Source organism: Poecilia reticulata, linkage group LG4, assembly GCF_000633615.1.
Source record: "Poecilia reticulata strain Guanapo linkage group LG4, Guppy_female_1.0+MT, whole genome shotgun sequence".
Lineage (NCBI taxonomy): Eukaryota > Metazoa > Chordata > Actinopteri > Cyprinodontiformes > Poeciliidae > Poecilia > Poecilia reticulata.
The window spans coordinates 21,016,359-21,040,291 of record NC_024334.1 but is presented as its reverse complement, the minus strand read 5'-3'; the positions used below and the strand labels follow the sequence as shown (position 1 = coordinate 21,040,291).

Sequence of the window (23,933 nt, the reverse complement as noted above, 5' to 3'; positions counted from 1 at the left end):
ATGGCGCAGCGGTGAAACATCGCCACCTGGCGGGCAGCTGCTGCCCCTGCGGCAGCAGGAGGAAGTGTTTCGGAAGTGGACGCTCAACGGCAGAACTGGGATCGAGGGGAGAGGGCGGAGAAACGGGAGCAACCGACAGGATTGTGGAAATGACACTGGTTTTTATCTAGCACCCGAAATAATTCATGTCTAGCTTTCACGGCATTACCGAAAAACCAGAGGCCGCTCCGTTTACGATGAGTCGCATAAAAAGGCCGTAAGGTAAGTCAGCCCGGTCCGTGAACCCAGCGGAAGCTATCCTGCTAGCGGCTTCTTTTAGCTAATGCAATAAATGAGCCGCGGCTTGCTAGGCTGGTAGCTCTGTTCGGGGAGACGCGGAGGGTTTAGTGACCTAATAGGGCGAAAACGTAGGCGTGTGTCTGGTTTAAAGCATTGTGGGAAGGTTTAGACGGTTTTCATGCGGTGCCAGTGATCTTAGCCCCTGGATTGGTTTTCTCTGAGGTGTTGAGCAGCAGCATCATGAAAGAGCGATTGTTTAGGACCGCCTGCCTGCGTGGCTAACACGCCACATATTTACGGTGTGGTAAATGTTTACCTGTCAGCCTGACAGGATTACCCTGGGCTTGATAGCCTGAGCTAACATTCAGGTTAACGTGGCAGGTAAACATTATAAGTGGTGCAACAGTGTAACCCAGGTTTGACCCATGTTTATGAGTACATTTAGCAGAGAGACCAAGTTTTGAATCATTATTCATCGTATAATGTCTCCACCGCTGGGGACCATGATATGTCTGTTATCATGGTCAGGAGGTTGTTACCTCAGAGTGTTGGTGTCACTGGATCCAGATACGTTTAAATGTTCTTATTGTGACCCAGTTCACAGCAGCCTCAGACATCAGCCGAGTTTTATGTCGGATTCTTGTGTACATAAATGTTAACCTTATTTCTTGTAAAGTTATTGTTCTGTTTAAAATGTAAATTACAGTCTCTACTGACACATATTTTCTTACAAAACAATAAATACCAGCGTTCTTTCAAAACAACCACAAACCTCAGTATATGTGTTTGAGACTGAGCATGACCAACACAGAGCATCACATAATTAGCACAGTTATTAAATACAATCTGAAAAGTGTGGCACGCTTCTGTTTTCAGGCCTGAGTTGATACGTTATAGAGCAGCTTTTGCTGCAAGCCTTTTCTGTAATCAGCTTTGCACTTCGCTTTCCTCTTTGCAAAATAGCTCCATTGTCATCTTATGGGGGGGGGGGGGATGTCTTTCTGAACATCAACTTTCAATCCAGGGGAAAGTCCAGAGTCCAGTTTATTTAAATACCATGGTATTTAAAAGATTTCATATTGTCCAACTTGTTTTATTTTATTTTATTTTTTATTTTTTGCAAAGCTGGAGAAACTATTTTGAATTTTGCTGTTTTGTGCATGAAAATATCGTTGACGGAAACACAGCTAGTGAGCGTTAGCTGCTTTTTCCACTATATTGTTCATTCTTGGTCTTACACCAAGCCCATCTGGTGTCTCTGTTGCTGATGACTCCATCTTAGTCCCACCAAAGCACAGAGTCTGAGGTAAAGGACATGATATCATCATGTGTATGGGATCATAAAGTTGCATAGTAACCTGTTTTATGCTGCTGCTGAGCACTAAGTACATACAGACTACCCAGGCCTGTCACAATAATCAATAAATAGATTAATCGCATGATAAATTAAAACAAGCTCAATAAGTTCCATTTGCATGATTTATCACTTTTCTCTTTCTGCCATAAACTTTTCTTCTCATGTAATCGGCTCCAGGAGTTTTCTAGGCAAGGCAAATGTATTTGTGTAGCACATTGTGTGTCCAAGACAACTCAAAGCACTTTGCAGAAAAATCAAGAGAGTTTGAAAACATATCAAACAAGATAAAAACAAATTAAAGTATATTAAATTAAATCAGGAAAAAGAAATCTGACAGAATATTTTCAACTGTCATATCTTAAAAAAAAAACAGTTTTCTAATGTTTGCATAAGATTTCAATGGTTTTCATTGCAGCAGCTCCTGTTTTATCTGCTGTTGATATAAAGTCGCGGTCGTTATGGAAACAGGGTTATATGCCGGGCAGGCTTCTACCGAGCAGCAGAAGAACTGGGTCGCCCCCGGCCCCCAGCAGAGAGGATGGAGGGGAATGACCCACTGGGGCAGCAGATCAATCCTTTCCTCATCACACGTTATCAGCAGCACAACTGTCCTGATTGGTTCTGCTCCATCTCTCATTTTTCTTTCCCTCCTCTTTCCCTGCAGGGAACACTCAAAAGTTTGACGTCCAAGGGGGGCGGGAAAGGCAAAAAATCCGGGGCGACAGATTCGATCCTCCGGGGCGGCTTCGGCAGGTCGGGGACGGTCGCCATGCGTCGGCGGTGAGGGGCGACTCGTTGCGAGGGACACACACACACGGCGTCCGGAGAGGCGGAGATGAAGCTCAAACAGCGCATGGTGGTGCTGTGTGCCGTGCTCCTGCTGCTGGGCCTGGCCAAGATCTTCCTGCTGGATGGAGGGGAGGGGTCTGCGGCCAGTCGGCGGGACCTCCGCGCCTTCCGGAAGGTCAGCACGTACTTAGCTGACAGGGACCCCGCTCCTGGAAAAGGTGGTAGCACTTTATGTGAAGGGGTGTGCATAACACTGACACGACCCTGCCATAAACATAGCACTTGTTATGAACGTGAAGGAGTCTTCATGAACGCTGTCATGAAGTGTAATTCTGTAAATAATGACATCTTTAAAGAAAGGTTACATCAAATGTGTGATTTTTGTTTTAAGAGTGTCATTATTTACTAAATGACACTTCATGACATCATTCATGAAGACTCCTTCATGTTTGTGACAGGTGTTGTCATGTCAGTCTTATGCACACCCCTTCAAATAAAGCGTTATCAAAAAGGTATTTCACACAATAAAAAGTAAAGAGATTCTGCATAAAAACATTTTTTGTTGCATAAAGCTTTCCTCATCTGTTTGGCAGTTCATCCGCCCATCTGGTCCATGTTTGCATCCTGCGTTTATAACTGCGTGATAATCCCCACAGATGGAGTCGGGTCTCTCTCTGCCCCGGGGAGCCCACCTCACACACACTCTCCAGTCTCCGTGGGAGATAGCGAGCCAGTGGGTGGGCCCCCGAGAGGTGTACCCCGAGGAAACCCCCGAGCTGGCCGCTGTGCTCACCTCGCTGAGCACGGCCAGGATAGAGCGCGCCGACGTGGGCTACAAGGGCACGCAGCTCAAAGCCCTGCTGGTGCTGGACGGAGGACAGAAAGTGGTCTTTAAACCCAAGAGGTCAGACTTCAGATCATTCTGCGATTGGTTATCGATTGAGGGGTTGATTGATCAACTTACGATGAATTGATAAGTGTTGTCTTAAAGCCCTGGGTTTTGATACATGAAGGGATGGATGCACTTTTCATAAAGTGCTGAATTAAAAAAACTAAAATAACTGACTGGATTATCTGACTGCATAAACAGAAAATTGTGATTTTTCTCTTTATAAAATATAACAAAACAGGAACCTCCTGCTGAATAGAAAAATAAAAGATGAAAATATGTGAAACCCTTGATCCACCGTGAACGGACTTGTTCATACAGAAGTGCCATCTGCAGCTGCTCTTGAACGAATGTTAAAATTTCTCTCCATGAAGTGGGTTAAGTCGTGATGGTCTTTAAAATCAGTCATGCTAAGTGACGTCATGCTTTTTATTTTTCGATCGTATTAAATTTTTCTGCGTAACAACCTCTGTTTTTCTGTCATCACATCCTGGCCTTCGCTGCACATGAGTAAGTTTTGAATGAGAAGTTGATTCTGCTCGACTGAATGAGTGTTAAGATGAAACTAAAGAAGCTGTTCAAGTGTTTATATTTCAAAACAGAACCGCATAAAGTTCATGTCACATCCCACACCGGACTCTGTTTCTGTTTTCCCATTCTGTTTCCCATTCTTGTATGGCTCTGCCATCTTTAGTTCTGTATCTACTGGCTGCGTTTGAGGGTGACCAGCAGTGCCTTCTGCTTGATGGAGGCCAAACTACAACACTAAAACAAAATCTAAGCAGACGTTATTAGCTAATTGATTGGAACTAATTTTGATCTAATAAAATATTAATTGTAAGTCAATAAACTGCTTGCATCCCTACTCTGTGACGTTTTTGTACTTTTAAAATGGTTAAAATTCTGACTTCTTCTGATTTTCTCGCTCAGATACAACAGAGACTACGTGGTTGAAGGCGAGCCGTACGCCGGATACGACAGACACAATGCAGAGGTGGCTGCTTTTCACCTGGACAGGTGAGTGTGTGCGTGTGCGTGCTTGTGTGTGTGAGTGTCACACATTGCTTGAAATGATCCGTGACGTTTCCTTTCGTCCTCAGGATCCTGGGGTTCAGGAGGGCGCCCCTGGTGGTGGGCCGATACGTCAACCTGCGAACGGAGATCAAACCCGTCGCCACCGACCAGCTGCTGAGCACTTTCCTCATGCAGGGTGAGCGCACGCTTTCCTTCCACTCCACATGCAAATTTCTCGCGAGGGGTGAGCGTTTTCAGTCCTCTGGCTTTGAGTCAGTGCGGTTGTCTGGAATGAAAGATCCTCGTATATTTCTGTCCAGTTCTGTTCTCGTTCTGAGTTTGTTTTGAGCTTTGTGAGACTCAAATTTACTCTCCGTTAAACTGACGTGTCCTATATTTTTCTGGCTCTGTCTGAATAAAGTCTAGAAATCCACCCTGCAGGGGCGTGGCATCAGCGATGCTTGCAATAAAACAAAACTCCGGAGAATTTCAGTAACGGATGTGGGAATGACCTGAGTCAAGATGTTTGACCAGTCTGGGTGCAGCAGCTTAATCTAAATAATTGCAAACCTGTTGCGTGAATCTCAGTTGAAGTATGCATCAGACCAGTTTGAGATTTAAAAAGGAAAAATTCATCATTAACACCAAATTCGTCTTCTTCCTGAGACAGGCAAAGGTTCCTACAGCCTGGAATTGGCTTGTATCATTTTCCATTGAACATGGAAATTATAAGAGTTGGAGAAAAAGTGTAAAAAAAAAACAACACAAAAAAAACCTGAAGAAATGCAGGTAGTTTTCACAGTTGGTACATTTATTTTACGTGAAATCAACTTTCTTGAATTTTGAATTGCAACATTATACCTGGAGTTTCACATTTTAGCCGTTGGTATTTTGCTTTTTTTACATAATGACTGAATGTACGCGCATTAAGAAATCAGAAAAAGTTCCGTTTCGTCACCTGTCTAGACATCCAAACAAAGGACTTTGCACAATTTTATTTTAGAGTTTGACAAACTAATCAGCGTACTACACTCCATTCTTTACTTAGCGATTGTGGAATACAGCTGATTAAAGTTAGCTTTTTATACATAACAGTTTGTTTTTTCATTGCTTTTCTTTATTTTTGGAACCCACAGATGACCCAATTAGTTTTTTTTGCAGGTACAAAGATAAAATTAAACAACACAGAAACTGAAGTCTGTAAAAGTCTTCAAACACGCATCAGCAAGGATTTTCTGATTTTGGTCATCAAAATAAAAACAGTGAATTTTTATAAAGTTGCTTTTTTATGATGATGCATCATGTTCTGTAAACATTCTCAGGAATTTTCCACCTTTAACACCACATTTACTGTAAACATACAAGCCGTAACGACTTTCTGAAAATCTGTGCAGTCCTCCGGCTCATTCTGGGGATCCCGAGGCGTTCCCTGACCAGACGGGAAATCGAGTCCCTCCACTCAGATCTGGGTTTCTCCTCCCCACTATGAAAGATGCTCACTTCGAACGCTTGAATAAAAAAAAAAAAAAAAATCTATTGATCATTAGTTTAAAAATAAATTCAACCTTTAGTTTAATCATAGGGAAAACTTTGTCGATGTGTTCTTGGAGTAGATCTTCTTGGAAGGTTCAGCACTGCTGCAGGTTATAATGACTTTGTAACCGTTAGGGTTTTTTTTTTTTTACATTATTTTACATGATGTGCTGCTAGTTGAAATCTTTCAGCCTTCAGAGAGACTCTAAAAATATAAGGGCAGATGATTATATCTTCTTAGTTTGGCTTCTAAAATTGAGCTCAGCTTTCATAAAAATGTACTTTACTGACATCTGATTCATGATTTGTAGGGCCATTTTTTCCCCGCCACTTAAACTAAAATCGTTTAAAAACTTTTTTTGTTTGTTTGTTTTGCAGTGACTCGGGTTATTTTTATCCAATATTAGAATTTGCTTCATCTGAAACATTTTAATGCGGGGGAGAACATTTATCTCACCACTGCAGGAGACAGTTCTACTTAAGATTGAGAAGATTAGTTTCAGGAAAAACAGCATGAAGTGCAATGTGTTGGTGACAGGTTGACGCGATGAATGACAATGTTATTTTGATATTACTGTGCAGCTCGGTTTCACACCAACTGTAAGGTACAGGTGTGCCTCTTTGAATTAGAACATCAAAAAGCGAATTTATTTCTGGAGTTGAAAGTGAATCTCACGGTATGAGATCTTCCAGACTTTTATTTCTGATCTTTTGAATCATTACTTCTCACACCTTCCTCCTGAAAATACTCTGCAGATTCTCAGTCTGATCCATTGCTTGTGAATCTTCTGTCACATTTTTTCCCCCTTCCACTAAACTTTCCATGAACAGGTGCAGCATTCTGAACATCCAGCTGGTTCTGCTGCGACGTTTTCTTGGTTTTCCATTTTGTGGAGATCGTTCTGTCTGTAGGACAAACGACATAGCGGTCTTTGCTATTTTTATTTATTTTTTAGTATTTTAGTAATATTCAAATTTTCTGAGAAGATGAATTTCAGGATTTTGTTAGCTGTAGTCATTGAAAGAGACACAAATTAGCACACGTTGAGTCAAACTACTGAAATTAATTTCTTTAATAAAATGTTTAGTTATATTCTGTGTTTGTGGGATTTTCCCCGCTGAATAAATAAACTAAAATTGAACCCAGACTTTTTTTTTTTTCTAAAACTTCCAGAGTGTGATTATGTCACAGCAATAAAAGATGAGTTTATTTTAAGGCTTTGTAGATGTCTTTACATAGAAGAGCCATATAAAAATGCTTTTTATTCTTTACCTGCTCTATAAGTTCGTTTTTATTTCATAAAGATGAAGAGGAGCCGCTGCTCCTCCGTTTTTGGACGTGTGGCAGCAAAGCTGTTTTCTCTTCCTTCAAATTTCTTTGGGGGAAAAGTCAGACCAATTAATTTTAATTGCACTCTTTTTAAACTATCAAGCATAAACTAAATATTACAAATAATTGCTACATCAAAAAGAATGTCTTAAAGACAGACTCGGGATGAGCTTTATATTTAATGGGACGTATTAGTAAAATGAAAAATCAATCATTTTTATTTGTGATGCTGAAAAAGCGTTTGCTCGATATAAGAAATGTTTTTACACCACCGATATTTTACTTTCTCGGGGGATAAAAGACTTTTTTTTTTTTAGATGCCTTAAAGCTGGAACACATTTCAGTCACAGAAGAAAGTAATCCAGATCTGGTTAATGTTACGGTTGATAAATCTAATATTAACAGAAGATCAATTGTGAGAGAATATATTAATCTTTGCAGGAATCTCAAAACGTTTCTAGGCTAAATTAAACCAAAACAAAGCAAATCTGATTATTACAGAAGATGGCTGGTTTAATCAATGCGTGACTCTGGTAAACACGTCAAGTTTCATACAGATGGAAGAAATTTATGTGGAAAAGTATAATTAGTTTTGTGATTATCCCTGAAATAAAACTAAAGCAAAAAAGGCAGATTTTATATATATATATATATACACACACACACAGGTTGATGTTGGAGGGAGTGTGGAAACCTTGTGGCCGATCGTTTTCATTTCCTTTGGGATTGTCAAGTTCTCCAGCCTGATTGGCTGAAATGAGACCGAATGCGGTATCTACTCAATATATTTGTGAGAAGCTTCATATAAAACCAGCTTAGAAGATGAATGCAGTCGACAGAGTTCAGTGTTGATGAGTTGCAGTTCAGACGTTAAATGACGATCGATGAGGTTTTTATATTACTGTGCAGCTTTATCAAATTAGCTGCGCAGGTAAAAGTGATCATTTACAGTGTGGGCATTAGGCTGGTAGAGAAAATCCAGCATGTGTAGAAAAGATGTCTTTTGCATATGAGAGTTTTTTTTCTGTGAAGTATATAGAGGGGCAGCTCTGGCTCTTTTTTTTAATACACAGTGCAGCAGAGTTGCCCACCTAAATCACACGAGTTCGCTCTGTGTCACCAACTTGACTTATCGATTACGTTTGTGTTTTTTTTTTTTTTTAGTGACTCATTTAATAACTTCAGTGCTTCAGATCATTTTCAGCCCTTCACCTTCTCATACACAAACAGTTTTTAGTGTTTCAGGTTTTAATCTGGTTAATTCTCATGCAGGAGGTCTCGCGGTTATTTTGTTTTGGTCACAATCTGACATTTCAGAAGAGCCTTCAGGCTCCAATGTGGGATTAGAGCCAGTTCAACTGAAACGGTGATGAAAATGTAGAATTAAATTATCTGCACAATTTGAGCATCTTTTTGATTATTTATCTCAAAATGTGAATTTGTGGGTTCTTTGTCTGAAATGGCAGATCACAGACAGGAAACAGGAAGTAGGACTATATAGAGGGGTCTCTCAGGCCCGCCAAATAAAACTCATCTGGAGCCGCAAATGTCACGACTTTTTGAGAAAGGACAACTTATAATTTTAGGTAAATGTCTACTGTAGGGAATTAGTTATTTTTAAAGGGCAACCATCTTATTTCTGTTTGTAGGATTTAAAATAAACATAAAACTTGGCAAAAAGAGGACGGATTGTTTTAAAAATAAAAACAGGTTACAAGCTTATGACAAAAAACATATTACTAGTACTTTTAATGTCATTCTTTGTTATAATTCAATGCAAATATTGTGGAAATAGACTAAATAATTGTTAAAAGACCTGCGTTGGTTATTATATCCAAATTTAAAAACATTAGCAGGTTGGAGAGCCTTGGACTAGATGAAGAGCTGACTTGACTCAGACCGGTTCTATATTTGCAGTTTTTAATTTGTTAACATTAATTTACTTGCTTTGCTGACTTTTATTGTAATTATTCTACCAGATTTTTGTCTTGACTTTTGTATTTTATTTTTGTCAACCAAAACACCAAGTGGTATAATAGCTGTTCTGGCTGATTTAGTATTTTTCTTTCTGGATAGTTTATGCTTTGGTGTTTTTTTTTTTATTAACTCTGAAATCTTACAGAAACATTTAATCTTTGTAGATTTTAGTCACTCTGATAAATCGTCTCAAAACATCATACAAGTCTGGAAAAGCTGGGGGGATTTTCCCTCTTGTGGGAATGAGCTTTGACTATTCAGGTAGAAAAAGTCAAACGTTTTTCGCATCACACCGCAGGGGGGAAAGAAGAAATAAAAAATAAAACGGTACACCGGGGCATCTAAACACCTTGTGAATTCACCGTTCGTTCAGTACATCACGCTGACTCATCTCTGAACCCGTGTTAATATTCAGCTTCATTGTTTTTCCTTTTTGATTCACTATAATGCAAATGAGCCACATATGAATTTTGAACTCGTCAGTCATGCTGCAAACATGCAACTTTCGGAGTACATTTTCTATGACCATGAAAAAAAAAAATTCAATAACTTTACTGCTGCCCATGAAGTTGGAATATCTTTAACAACTTTCCGTAAAATGACAGTTTCATGACTTATCCCTGACGAAACGTCTATTTTAAGTTTTTGGGGTTTTCTTGTTAAATCACAGCAGCCGCGTCATTCCCTGTCCTCCTCGTGTCTCTCTTCAGGTAACAACACGTGTTTCTACGGGAAGTGCTACTACTGCCGCGAGACGGAGCCGGCGTGCGCGGATGGCGAAACCATGGAGGGGTCACTGACCCTCTGGCTGCCGGACGTGTGGCCCCTGCAGAAACACAGACACCCTTGGGGCCGCACGTACAGAGAGGGCAAACTGGCCAGGTGGGTGTGGCCTTCACGGCCGCCTGGGACAATTCTGTGACACAAATTTTCCCAGATTCGGTTTGATGATTGCCAAGAAAAATTAAAACGTTGAGTTGTTCAGGCTGGTAATTGAATGTGGGTGAGCTTTGATTGCTCATAACATGAGGTCAGAATGCAGTTCGGTGTTTGCGTGCGTGTGTGTCCGCGTGTTTGCTGCTTCTGCTGTTGAGGGAAGTTGCACACAGTTCTGCATTGCAGCAACGAATTCCCTTCTGCAGACTCGGACATCCCATCATTTCCCAAGTATCCTCTGATGGTTAGTGTGGCTTTCATATGGGTGAAAGGAGCAGAAACCTGTGGTGCAGATGATGGCGACCTGCTTCTCTTTTAGCAATAATTGGACAGAGGGGAAATGTTTTGCGTTTTGGCAGAAAAGATTGGAATACTTTTTCTATGGGGCGGGCGTTCATCATTTAATTTACCATTAAAAGTGAAAAACTTATTATTATAACAAGAACGCTAATTAGTTGTCACAATAAACTCCGATTAACGCTGTTTTAAAAAAAAAAACCCAAAAGTGTCCGTATTGTTGGCATTGTCAGTTTTGCTGTTATTCTCCACTGTTTGTTCAGTGAACGTACCGACAAATTTGAAAATATGATTAGATGTAGTTGCTGTGTACAGTTCAGTCATACAAATCACACTTTTTTTATGTGACTATGATTGCTGGACATTTTTTAGTTGCCTAAAAAAAGAACCGAATAGTTTGCATCATCACTTTTGTCGTCATCACAATCATTCCACAACTTATCATGATCCCCCACCCCCTGGTTTATTCTGCTTTTGCTTCCTCGTTGCATCGAAGTAGTTCAGGTCAGATAAATTTTAGTAACAGCCATGATGTAAATTCAAAGGCTATTTTTAATATGGTCTCAGTTTAAAAACAAGGGCTGTCCCCGATAGAAAAATAACTGAGATCAACCAGGCCTGATGGCGCCCTGACCCGCACAGTCAAGATAACTGGAACCTCTTTGATGACATGAAGTAGGCCAGTTAAAGCAATTCATCAATGGATGAAAGACAAAGGCATTAGTATTTATGTTTAAATTATTAGCCACTGTTACTGAGGTAATAGCTGTTGTAAGAAAATATAATATGTGAAAAAATTGACCAGATCTCTTTTCTCATCAGAACCACCAATATGCTTATCTTTGTAAAAACTCATCAGAATTTTAGTTTTTAGTTCATTTTTTATTCATTTTATTTATATCTGTTTGTTTTGGGATGAAATAGCTGGGAGAAGACTTTTTTTTTATTACATAGTAGAATTATCATCTGAAACACACAAGTCCAAAAAAATGACCAAAATTGTTATTTCAGAGAGGCATAGTCAAAGTCCAGACTAAAAATATATGGACATTTTAGCTTGACCTTAAACTGGAGACACACTTCCACTGCAATTGCTCTTCTATTAAAATGTGTTTATTGATCTACAAAATATACACTTGTCAGAAAAGAGGAAAAATACTTTTTTATGGCACTGTACATTTATGTGCAAGCGAAGAAATGGGAAGTTCTGAAGATGCTGATCCTTAAAACGCCTTACCACATCTTCAGTCTTCAACGCTGATATTGCTCATTATTTTATACATTTGTCTTTGTTTTGCCAGGTTGTTCCGTTCCGAAGATTGCTTTGAGCAACCTAACATTTCTCTATCCCAATTCATCTCTGACTTTTGAATATCTTAAAGTTTAAATTCTCCCAGGGTATTTTATTTTTTTCTTTAAAAAAAAAAAAATCAGAGAAAAAAAAACAAAAACCCACTGGGCCAGGAATTAAGCCTTGTGGGACTCCCTTGGGTATTTGCAATAGGTCCGAATAGAACCGTCTGTCTGAGCTGCCTGGTACCACTTATGAGATGATTTCCAAACCATTTCACGTTTTGTTTAGAATAAACATCTGGAAGACATTTAAGTAATTTGAGGTGGACGATAGTGTCAAACGCTTTAGAAAAATTGACTGTTGGTCACGAAGAGCTTATGTTGTTGCATAGCAGGAACATTAGTGGGTGTGTGGGTGTTTTTTTTTATGATGGGTAATTAAATATTGTGCCGTAGAAGAAAAAGTACAGCATGTCTATGTGAAGAAGAATATTTTATGAGTTACTCTTAGTTAAAAGACGGCAGAGAGGAGAGAGGAGCATCAATAAATCAAAGACTAATCAGATCAGAGGACGTACAGATGACAGATACATGTATAGTGAGATGCTCTGATGAACCTTTTTATTGTGAAATGGTATTTTTGCCTGAGAACTTCTAGCACAGTAACATTCTTTAACGAGATCAGTGAAAAGATCTATGAGGTAAAGAGGAAATTCCTAAATGAGATTTTTGGGAAAGAGAAATTAACTGGATGCAATAAAAGTATCAAATCACTGTCAAAACCTTTTTTTTTTCTTTTTTTTTTTTCTTTTCCCTGGTGATTCCTACTGGATCTGTTCAAAATGTAGTCGTATAAATCCACCAACAGGTGGATTTATATGATTACTTCAAATCCTTAGCTTAATTTCTAACTCATTAAAGACGCATCACAACATTATTGTTTGGTTTTTGTTTTGGTCAATAATGAAAGACTCCAACGTTACTCCAAAACAAAAGATGAGTTTCAGCAAATGCCAGATAAGCTCGGTCTATAGGTCTATGATGAAACCGAGCTTATCTGTCAAACATCAATAAGCAGTTCGTAGACTGTGTAATTTGACAGACATCTTGGCCATTTATTGCACCAGAAATGACGTTATTAGCACAAGTGGGTGAAGCTTAACCTACTAAAATGTTTTTGAAGGTTAACGGAAAGTTTTTTAAAACTGAAACTCTTCCACCTCCAGTGAAGACTCGGTCAAGACTGGGCTGCATTTTCTCGTTGAACTTGCTGTTGTAATGCCTACTTTTAAACAACTTTTGATCATTAATAGTACTATTCTGAAATACCAGACACGTTTCATACAAGATTAATTAGAACTGAGTTTTGGAGACCTAAATAATGTTAGTTATAGTAGCTTTTACCAGGACTACAATTGTACATGGGAATAACGTATTTAGTATGTAAATACTTTACAAATATAAAAGTGAGCCACAGAAAAGTTAAAACTTCAAATGTTTTTCAACTTGTACAGGAAATTTGTGAAGAAAGTTAGTTTTATTTGAACAACTTGCCACTTTTTCTCAGTTTCTGTAGATTAACAAATTTGATCAGGTTTTCTTTTTATTTTGCTGCGTCAAAGAATGTGCAGCATTCCCAAAGCATTTTCATGTGTAGAAATCATTATAGTAATTTTATTATAAGAATTTTGAGCTGCTGTGATTAATACAGATCAAAGAAAAAAAAATCCACTGAGGCATACATTTCTGCCCAAAGAAATGCTTACACGAAAAGAATGTGATGTTATTTGATGTTGAAAAGTTGTACATTTGCATGAAAAAAAAATCTACACTTCATTGTGATTATACATATACATTTATAAAATTAAAACTAGGGTAGTCTTTGAATTTGTAAATTCAGAAACTTGTGGCTGCAGCGAATCTGGTCCTCAGATGTTTTGACACAGGAAAAGAGCCACGTTCTACCTGATAGTGGACTTCATAATCTCAGACAACTTTAGTTTTGTTTTTCAAAATTTTGACTCGACCATGTCAGAATGTCGTTTTAATATCGTAAATGTATAGAGATTTTTTTTCTTGGCTTTGACTTTGTCGTCAGGCAACATCCAAATTTCTTTAATATAAAAATGTCAAATTAATCTCAATATTTTAGATATCTTTGGCAGAAGTGTACTCCTTATTTTGTATTTTATTCTTATTTTATTTGCTTTTTTTTTTTTTTCAAACATGCTGCTGTGTACTGAGCTAAAATAAAGTCCATTAGCAGCCACTTAACTATTGTTAGTGGCTGCCAATGAGTCATTTAACTCTTCATATCTGTATCAATGAATCAAAATAATCATATAGCACAGTGTAATATTTCATACCAAAAATGGATGCCTTTTCATGCTGTCCATTTTGTCCAAAATGACTGTCTTTCACTCAGTGGTTTGTTAGATTATTTTCCCTTCACATCAGCCCAGACCTGAAAGACATGTGTTCCCCTTTATCTAAATTTAGCCTAACTGATTTTTCTTCCCATCTGTGTCTGAGGTCTGGTTTCTCCTTTCTGGTTCCTCTGTCTACACAGCTGCGCCGTGTAGACAGAGGGCAGCTACGAGCACACTATTGTCGCATCTATTGTGCAATCAGAACTTTGAGGAAATGAAAATTGGGAAAAATAAACTGAGCCGCAGATCTTGGTTAGTCAGCGTAGCGATGCTCCCATGGGATGTTTCACCTCATTTCCTGTCTTGTAAAATTCACTTTAATGACTTTTCTCTCATCCTACCCTCATCCTTAAATGCCGCTCTAACCACCTGATCTTATCTTTCATGGGCTGACAGGAAGGTACTTCCAGTTGCCACTGCAAACAAACTTACTCCAGTCTATCTGAAGAACTTTCACGTTTGTTTTTCCACATAGGTGGGAGTATGATGAAAGCTACTGCGAGGCAGTGAAGAAGATGCCCCCATACGACGCGGGGCCGCGGCTCCTCGACGTGATCGATACGGCTGTTTTTGATTATCTGATCGGCAACGCCGATCGCCATCACTACGAGAGCTTCCAGGATGACGGCGGAGCCAGCATGCTCATCCTGCTCGATAACGCCAAGAGGTGAGGAGTGATGAACCCACAACATGAAATTATTTTGATCGTATTTTTTATTTTAGTTTTTTTTTTTTTTTTTAAAGTCGTATCATGTTTGTTTTGCATCAAATTTAAAGAAGTCCCTTGTGTTTTTTTTTTTTTTTTACCGTAACCGAGACTCTGGAGCGGAGTCTGTGTGCAGCACAGCACTGACAAAACAGATTAGTCACTCCTGAAGAGTTCCAGTAAAATTCTTCTTTTTAGTAAACGTGTCGGCACCATAAGGATATTGTTAATCCACTTTTTACATCTCACTTCTGGTATCCCGCTAAATTGTCACTCATCTCTTCCAGTTTGCCCATCTCTTTTTCAAGAAGTTGCCGCCACTGAAACCGTTTTGTAACTGAGTCATCTACGCCCACTCCTCGGATGGAAAGATGAGGGTTTTTCTAGTCTTGCTCTTAAATTTGTTTGTTTTATAAACACAGTCTGGTTTGTGAACAGTTTTACTGATAACTTCTCTTTTTTTCTGAGAAGCGTGGTGTCAGACCTTATTGTTTTTGTCTGGCTATAAAATGTCTCCCTGGCAGAACAAATACATTATTTCATATATTTTTTTTTTTTTACTTCTAGACCAAGCAGCAGCAGATCTTTATCTGAACATTGAATCACTTCCTTTTTGCTGTTGTGGTGGAATGAGGGAATGTTGGTTCTACATTGGATGTATGATGAGGATTATTCTCTAATAAACCTCAGCACCTTAAATAACTCATACCTCCTTAAAAAGCCTTAATCTTGAAATCAAGGCCTTTAAAAGTCTTAAATCCACTTAAAAACATGTAAGATGGTATTAAAAACATTCCCCATGTGTCTTAAATATTGTAGTGGCAGGACTATTTAATTTTGTATATTTTATGTAGGTTTTTTTTTTTTCCTCATAGGAGTTTCCATCAGGCAACAGTTTGAGTCGACTGCAAATTTATTGCCAGTTGGGAGGATGTTCGTTTTTGCCGTTATCAACCCGTACAATGTTGCATGTTTGTGCAAAAAAAAAAAAAACAAACAAAAAAAACAACTCGACACAGAAAACGATCGTGCTTCTGCTGCTAGCGGTTTTGGAGCAGCATTTGGTGCGACACAAACTGAGAAGTTGAGAAAAACAAACAAACTCTGAAGTCAGAGATTTAAGCCTGTCGAAGAATTTTATTTCAACAAAGTTATTGCTGCGTGTGTTGTTACGAGAGAACAGCTGAGAAGGAGGAGATTATGGAAAAGAAGCGGAGCATGAGACGAAAACAGAGGCGCAGATGCAGCTTGCAGATGCAACGATGAAAAATGGGGGAGAGGGGAGTAAAAGGAATGGCAATTAATGTCTTCAACTAAAGTAAGAATGTGACAATATCTGTAGTTAATCAACTGGTAGTTTCTACTTCTTTAGTTTTGAGGAAGATCTATTCCTCGAATAGTTCTTCCTGTTTGTCACGGTGGTTAAATACTAATCCACAACCCAAAGCTGCAATGACTATATTTGGTGTCAGTGAAGGGAACTACCTCATAATTAGGAAAAGTTGTACACACATCATTGCTTTCACTTCTTTGCTTGCACACAGAAGGATATTTATTACAAATATAATTCCAAAGACCCTATGAAAGGTCTAAAGCTAGGAGATCTGATGCAGTTTATACAAAAATATCAGACATTCACTAACAAGCTCTAGGGATAAATTATTATTCTCCATCTGGAATTCAAGTAGCCCAGACAGGCTCAAAGCAGAGTTTTTACTCTTATTTAGATTTTTTTTTGTATAGTTATTTAATTTCTTCAGCAATTATGATTATTATTTAAATTGTTTTTTATTATTTTTTTGTCTTAATTGTGGTTGCCCATGCAAAATAATGTAAATAGTGTGGGGCCTTACGACACGGTTTGATGACTTCTGCTTCTTTGGATGATTGATCCTGATGTTGGCGGGTCGAATGAAGGGGGCTGAGTGTGTTTCACCTATAAGTGTAAAAATATGAGCAACATTAACATGTATCTGTTATCTGTTGCGGCTCAGCATAAAGATTTTCTTTTTAAAATAGTCCTTTCTCAGTAATTTTGAGGCAAGAGCTCAATAGTTTTGTATGTGTGGAGTATTCACACACCTTCGACTTCTCTTGTTCGTCTCTGTTGTGTTTTCTCGGCAGCTTCGGCAATCCTTCTTTGGATGAGCGAAGCATCCTGGCGCCCCTCTACCAGTGCTGCATGTAAGTCCCCACATGGTCAGGTCACATTCATCAGATTGGCCTCTCCCATAACCAGTCGCCTCTGTATGTTTTGTGCTTTCGACTTCCTGCGACAGGATTCGTGTTTCCACCTGGAACAGGCTGAGCTTCCTGAAAGGTGGAGTCCTGAGTTCGGCCATGCGACAGGCACTCGCTTTTGATCCCATCAATCCCGTCCTGGCGGAGCCTCACCTCGCAGCTCTGGACAGGCGTCTGAACGGAGTCATAGCAACTGTGAAGCAGTGCATGGAAGCACAAGGCCCAGACAACACGCTGATAGAAGATCGGATGAACCTCCCACATCCGTAGGAAAGCAAAAACAAACGGCGAGGCTCGTCCAAACAGCCGTCTTCAGACAGTGGCTCTGCAGCTCCGGGGAAACAGAAACGGCAAATGAAACGGCACGGTGGACCAAAGGCGGCACGTTTCTTCACCCTCCATCCGTTTATCGACTCTCTGAGAAATGCGATCCTCAACGGAGAACTCTGATCAAAGAGTCGGCGAGCGCTCGACCGTTTCACATCCAGCCTCTCGGGACCGGAGTGAGAAGGAAAGCAAACACTGCGAGCAAATTCTACCGCTGCTGGTGTCGATGTTCCTCCCACCTCTTGCCAAATCCTCCCTCATCGGTCATGCTTGTTCATGTACGCCTCATTAGCCGCAGACGACGGATGAAGAAGTGTGAATGCTTGAAATGAGTCTCTGACATCTCTGTGAAAGCCGCACTTCAGACTAGAGCCAATAAACTGAGATGTTACTTTAATTGTATATAAAAAAATACTCCTTCAATTTATTTAGTTTTAAATGGAACTGATAATTGACTCATTTTTGCTCAATATTGTACATATTTAAGTAGTGATGTAGATTAATGAACTTATGGGATATAAATATTTGGACTATAATATTAAATAAAATTTAGAGAGAGTGTGTGTGTGTGAGAGAGAGAGTAAAAAGGAGAGAATGAGAATGAGTGCCATACTGTGCCGTAACTCAAATCTACTGACATGACAGACTTGAATCATGGTGGGTGTCAAAGGTTTTGGGGTGTTTTATTTCATTTTCGGCATTAAACTATGGTCTACATCTGTCTACCCAAGTTGTCTTTTTTAGTCTCGTCACCAAAATAATTTGCCATCAGACTTTCCCCTAAAAGCAATTTTCAAATGTTGATTATGGCAAGAAATCTCCAAGTCATCAGGGCCTACGTGAAAATGTTCTTTTCTTTGAGCGTGGAGTTAACTGTAATCTCTTTCACAATACATTTCCTTCATTAGCATGCCAAAAAAAGCTGCCTCTTGAGTTTCCTCTGACTAAATCATAAGAGATGGTGACGGCAAGTACAAACTAGAAAGTGTGCATTTCCTATGAAAATACAAGTGTGAATACTTTTGGTGAAAATGGCAAAAGCGTTTGAAGCCGACTGCTGAAGACTTGCAGAAAGATGAGAAATAGTCCATGCGGTGTGAAAAACCCAGGTAAAAGCCAAAATTAGCTAAAAAGCTAAAACTAGCTAAAATACTAATGATAGCATCTAGGCTACCACTAGCATGCTGGGTTAAAGTAATATAATTCATGAAATGTAAAAAAAAAAAAAAAAACTTTGTAAACCCTGAAATTAGGAAAGGACAGAAACGTTCCCCCATTCCTTCTGATAAAAACGGCGGGTGAATGAAACCCAAACCTTTTATGGTTCCTGAGACATCAACATTTGTTTGGAGGCATCGTGGTGACTACAAAAAATATGCTACAGCAGTACGAAAAAAGCAAAGTCAAAAGCTCAAATTATTCCCAGGTGTTAAACGGCATAAAACCTGGCAAACTGCCCAACTTCAAAATGCCTTGTTTCCTCCATGACGGCTCTGAAACTGGATGATTGATTACCATTAATGGGCAGGACCTGAAACATCCACTGTGAAACACAACGGACATTTTATATTGTAATTCTCAATTCTGCCACAGGATGGAGCGGTTTCCCCCATGGGGAGAAAAATTCATAAAAAGCTGAAAAATAGTATGAAGGTTACGAATATCCAGAGAGATAGCCGGCATTAGGAGAGCAAGCTAAATAGTATAAAAGTTGAATGGTGAAAATAGCACAAAGTATGCGGGAGAAGAAGCGCGGCAAAATTTACGGAGAAAAGTGGAACGCAGTAGTGTGAATGCCCTAGAGCATTCACATTAATAACTTTTTAAAAATGTAGTGGGCAATACAGGAGGCACGTTTGTCAGTACAAAATCTGCATCGGAAGACTACATAGTATTCTTTTCAAAACATTACAGGGAATCTGCATAAAGTTTTAAATTCAGATTTAAGCCTTAAATTTTAATTTAAATGTCTTAAATTTGTTAAGAAAGGTAAGTTGGCCTTTAATATGTTAATCAAAGAGTTTAAATTTTGAATTAACAGGACTATTTGACTTAGCTCAGGAAGTATCGTCATGGTTTTACAGCAGGAAAGTGGGGTGTCCCGTCAGACCGTCAGTTCCCGAAACCACACACACAAAAGAAAATGGTAAAGGTGCACTTGAGGTCAGTGCCAACCTGCAATGAACCTGCTACTAACCTCGTCTCTTACGGAGGCGGGAAGGTTAATCCCTTATATTTTTTATTTTTCACATCAAATTTTTCTGTCAGGAAAAAGTTTTAGTCACACTCAGGCATCTTTATTGCATTCTGTGACTAGCTAGCCAGCTAGCTTTTTTGCGTCCATCATAAGTAAATTTATTGTCGGTTAGCTGAACAAAGACTGTACATTTCTGGAGATCCATCCATCCACCAATCCGTTTTCTATCGCGCTTATCCCTAGTGGCGATGCAACGGGTGCTGGTGCCTGTCGCCAGTGGTCAACAAGTGAGAGGCGGGTATCACCCTGGACAGGTTGCCAGTCCATCGCAGTTTCTGTGGAGATATGGTTCTTAAATTCTGTTCAAAATGATCTTAAATCTTGAGTTTGAGATGTTGAAACCCTGCATCAATGATGGATGAACTCAGTGTAAGGATCCTAGTGACAGTTGAGCAAACATCAAGTTTTAATCATATCACTTCCTTTGTCAGAAAGTGACTGGTCATTGGTCATCACTCGTGAAGCCGATCCAGGCCTGCGACTTCTTCATTTGGTGAGTGAATAGCATAACAGAGACAGGCTGACCTCCCGCATCATTCTTTCACATGAGATGGCAGAAGGTCACTTAATCACGCTGTTGCGTGTGTAGAAAAGGCAAATGTGTAGTACACATTATTATCATTGAGTTTCACAAGCCAAACCCAGGACTAGTTACTGCCGGACTTGTCAAATCAAATTTACTAAAACAAACAAATCTATCTGGTGACATGAAGCAAGACTTCAAAGAGCTTCACGTCTCGCCCAATCTAAAGAAACTCAACAATCAGAAGAAAAGTCGCTGACGTCTTCAAGCTCGATAGGGTTGCAAAGTAATGGACAGCGAACTTCTGTGGTCTCAGGTGTGCGCCAAAAAATATGCTCCTACTATTTTCTAGCAAACATTCCTCCGTGATGGAGTCTGATCATTGCCTGATGCTTTCAGGCACCGCGCCCAGCCCTGGTTTTCTAACATGCTCTGTTCAGGAGTGTTGCTGATTCTGATATCCAAAGTTGGATTCCAATAGTCTGTCCTGTCTCTGACCTCATAAAATGGTGACATAAAATGACATCATTTTCATCATTGTCATTTGTCACTATTGAGGAAAATGTGCTGTGGTCTGACTAGCATGGTGATAAAACAAGATATTCATGTTATCCAAACGATAGCAAAGAAGAATGAGCCAAAATCCATCCACAGTTGTTGCTGCTAAGGTGGACACGGCCAATTACCTTCTTCAACTAATGCATGAAATCAAAATTTAACAATGTTTTTTGTCTTCTGGTCTGAAACATTTAAGTGCCAAGAAAAACCAAAGCAGAGGATTTCTGTTAAAGCACTGCAGGTTTCTCAGAGCCCCGTCTATGTCTAGACAGTAAATGCTGGGCTTGCTGGAAGGGACTTTCGTTTTACTTTTACTTTTATTGTTTGCCGTGTTTTATTTCACTCAGGTTTGACACAGAATGTGTCACGGCTCTTATCTCGGGCGCAGTACTTGTTACTTTCCTCTCAGTTCTAATAATCAAGTTTTAGTTTTCATCTTTCATGAGGGTTGCCTTCTGCACAAAACCCTTTATTTTCACTTTTCCAGCTTTCAGTCAGTTCCAGATTTAATTTCTGCTCACAAATCGGTGGAACAAAAAACAAACAAAAATGTCCCCCCCACCCCCCACCCTGCCGTGCGGTGAGGTGTTCAGTTAGACATCAAAACAACCACCAGAAATATTGTTGTGAGGTATTGTGGGTAATGCGCTGCGATTGATCGAGCTCAGCTGTGGTTAGGGCACCTGTGAGCGGGCCGACCTCTTCCACCTGTCTTCAAGATGTGACTCCAGACCCGGGGCCGACTCGAGCAAGCAGGTGCAAGAGCATGAGTCGTCACATTTCAGAAACTCGGCCGAGCACCCTTCAGGATGTGCGTGGGCTGCCGATGAATAACCAAAATCTCACTGCTCCAACACAGACTCAATCTTTCCTCATCCATTTTAGTGTGTCAGCTAAAGCAGAAATACCCGTGTTGTGTCCAAAGACAGAGAGAAAAAACTCCCTCATCCCTGCTAATCCGCCACTGTTACAGTATCTCTTGCTAAGGACTTTCCCCCGTCTGAGCATGCTCTTCTGATACACATCATCTTTCACCACACCAGCTAATTCTTATCACTTGACATTTACTTTTAAAGTGTTTAACAGTGGCCAGGGCTGGCACCGTTGACTACAAAGCCTGCGCGCTCAGCGCCGCGGCCCGAGCTGCGTTTGTTGCACCTACAGAAGGGGAAGCATCATTATGAAACTATGAGGTATGCCGACACCCTTCTCCCTTTTCCCACGAGCAGATGTTCGTTCTCAGCTGTCTTCTTGCCTCATCCAGCATGTCATGTGTGTGTGTGTGTGTGTGTGCGTGTGTGCGAGTGTGTCTCTGTTGTGTGCTTGCACAGCCTCACAATGTGGGACACCTGTTTCGGTTCTGCTAAGCAGGTGTTTTACTTTGGACACATGTCAAAACATTGAAACTTTGATCAAAACCACAATGTTTGTCATGTTGGGGCATGCCAGGTCATGTCAAAGCAAACGTTCAAAGAAGAAGCAGCGCTTGTATGCAGAGGTGGATCGAAGGGTCCTCTGATGGTCTTGAAGAATGGCGCTCAAATCATTCATTTTTTTACCACAGTGTCACTCTGCAGCACTAAGGTTGCAATCTTCACATCAGAGCTGTTACTTTTGTTTCCCGCTACTATATTTACCATCCATGTGTGGCTTATGAGCAGTAAACACGATTCAGAAAAACGAGGATCAAAGGGTAGTCAACCCAGAACTACGCACTTTAAATCCAATACCGAATGCGGCACCTACTGTACAAGTCCCAACGCTTACCAAAATCACCAGACCTTTTATGTGTTGCATCTTAAAGTAAAGCGGTGAAATGGTGCCCTGAGGGTTTTGACTCAAACCAAGTGCCACATGCTCACTTGCTATCGGTCTATAAATGAGGCAGCGAGGGTCATCTTTCTGAGCAAAAAAGCAACATGGGATATTTCACAAAAAAAAAAAACACTCATCTCTCGTTCTTTTCTTTGAAGCATCACAAAGTTATCAGCCTCCTCTTCGCCCTATGTTTCTTTTTGTTTTGCTTCCAGTGAGCTAGAGTTTCTTGTAATCTTCCTCAGCGATCTCCATCACCACTTCTGAGGGTCCAATCCTTTTATGTGGCCGTTTTTAGAGACATGTTTCTTGATTAGCCACCGCAAACTGACCTATGATTCATTAAACCTCTTCAGCTCACAACGTAGGCTTGATAACGCCTTCGTTGAACATTGATGTCATATGAAAGTACAAAGCCAGTACATCCACCGCTGATAGACCACTGAGGCGAAAGATGATGTAATTACAGCGCCAAGATGGCTTTCTTACCATAACGTAGGAGGCTTTGCACCCTGGTTTCATCACTCTGCTGTTTCTGCCTCGGTAAGTCATACCTTGACGCGACCCATGTTTGGCCTTTGAGAATTACAAAAAACCCGGCAGAAACCGTCGCCAGATACTTTACGTAATTAAACACACAACCGGTTTGTTTACAGGGCTTATTTAAGCACCAAACTAGACATTTTGCCATTTAAAATCTGTGAGTTTGTCCAAACTCGGGGGCTGCTCCCTTCAAAGGAGTAGAGCCCGCGACCCATGCACAGGCTATCGTCCACGACGTGGCAGATGACTTTGACACATTTCCGCCTCTCTCACAACCCGCTTTCCTGTCTGACCTCTCTCAAATAAAGGCAACAGAGACAATAAAACCTTACACAAAAAAAAGGACGAAAGTCTTTCAATTTGAAAAGCCTTTGCTGCGTGGCTGTGAAATAATCGGCCTCTAGGTGTGGCCTTCAAAGGAAGCAGCCTCTGAATATGAACACATATATTACTTAAACCCCCGGAAAACAACAGAAAATTGAAAGCTTGGCTTTTAAACCTAAAGGTATAAGTTGAGGGGATCCGTTTTGGTGGCCTTAGGATCGCATCTCTGCTTTTTGCAGATGATGTGGTCCTGTTGGCTTCATCAGATCGTGATCTGCAGCTCTCGCTGGAGCKGTTTGCAGCCGAGTGTGAAGCGGCTGGGATGAGGCTCAGTGCCTCCAAATCCGAGGCCATGGTCTTGAGCTGGAAAAGGGTAGAGTGCCTTCTCTGGGTCAGGGGGGTCATCCTCCCTCAAGTGGGGGAGTTTAAGTATCTGGGGATCTTGTTCACAAATGAGGGAAGAAGGGAGCGGGAGATCGACAGGCGGATTGGGGCAGCGTCTGCCGTGAAGCGGGC

General features: G+C 40.2%; 1 protein-coding gene and 1 long non-coding RNA gene across 2 annotated transcripts; one reads left to right on the top strand and one right to left on the bottom strand.

Annotated features, from left to right (window-relative positions):
* The first annotated feature begins 23 nt into the window (after positions 1-23).
* On the top strand, positions 24-18,122 carry fam20b (FAM20B glycosaminoglycan xylosylkinase). The gene is made up of 9 exons (XM_008407331.2): positions 24-261; positions 2,301-2,600; positions 3,082-3,329; positions 4,245-4,331; positions 4,415-4,524; positions 9,879-10,050; positions 14,599-14,790; positions 16,954-17,013; positions 17,109-18,122. Exons 2-9 carry the CDS (start codon positions 2,472-2,474, stop codon positions 17,338-17,340), a joined length of 1,230 nt encoding a protein of 409 aa, XP_008405553.1. The 5' UTR covers positions 24-261; positions 2,301-2,471; the 3' UTR covers positions 17,341-18,122.
* On the bottom strand, positions 15,376-17,001 carry LOC108166241 (uncharacterized). Its single transcript, XR_001776539.1, has 2 exons — positions 16,912-17,001; positions 15,376-16,765 (listed from the first exon to the last, which is right to left on the bottom strand). It is a non-coding gene; the product is annotated as an uncharacterized LOC108166241 (long non-coding RNA).
* Positions 18,123-23,933: the final 5,811 nt, after the last annotated feature.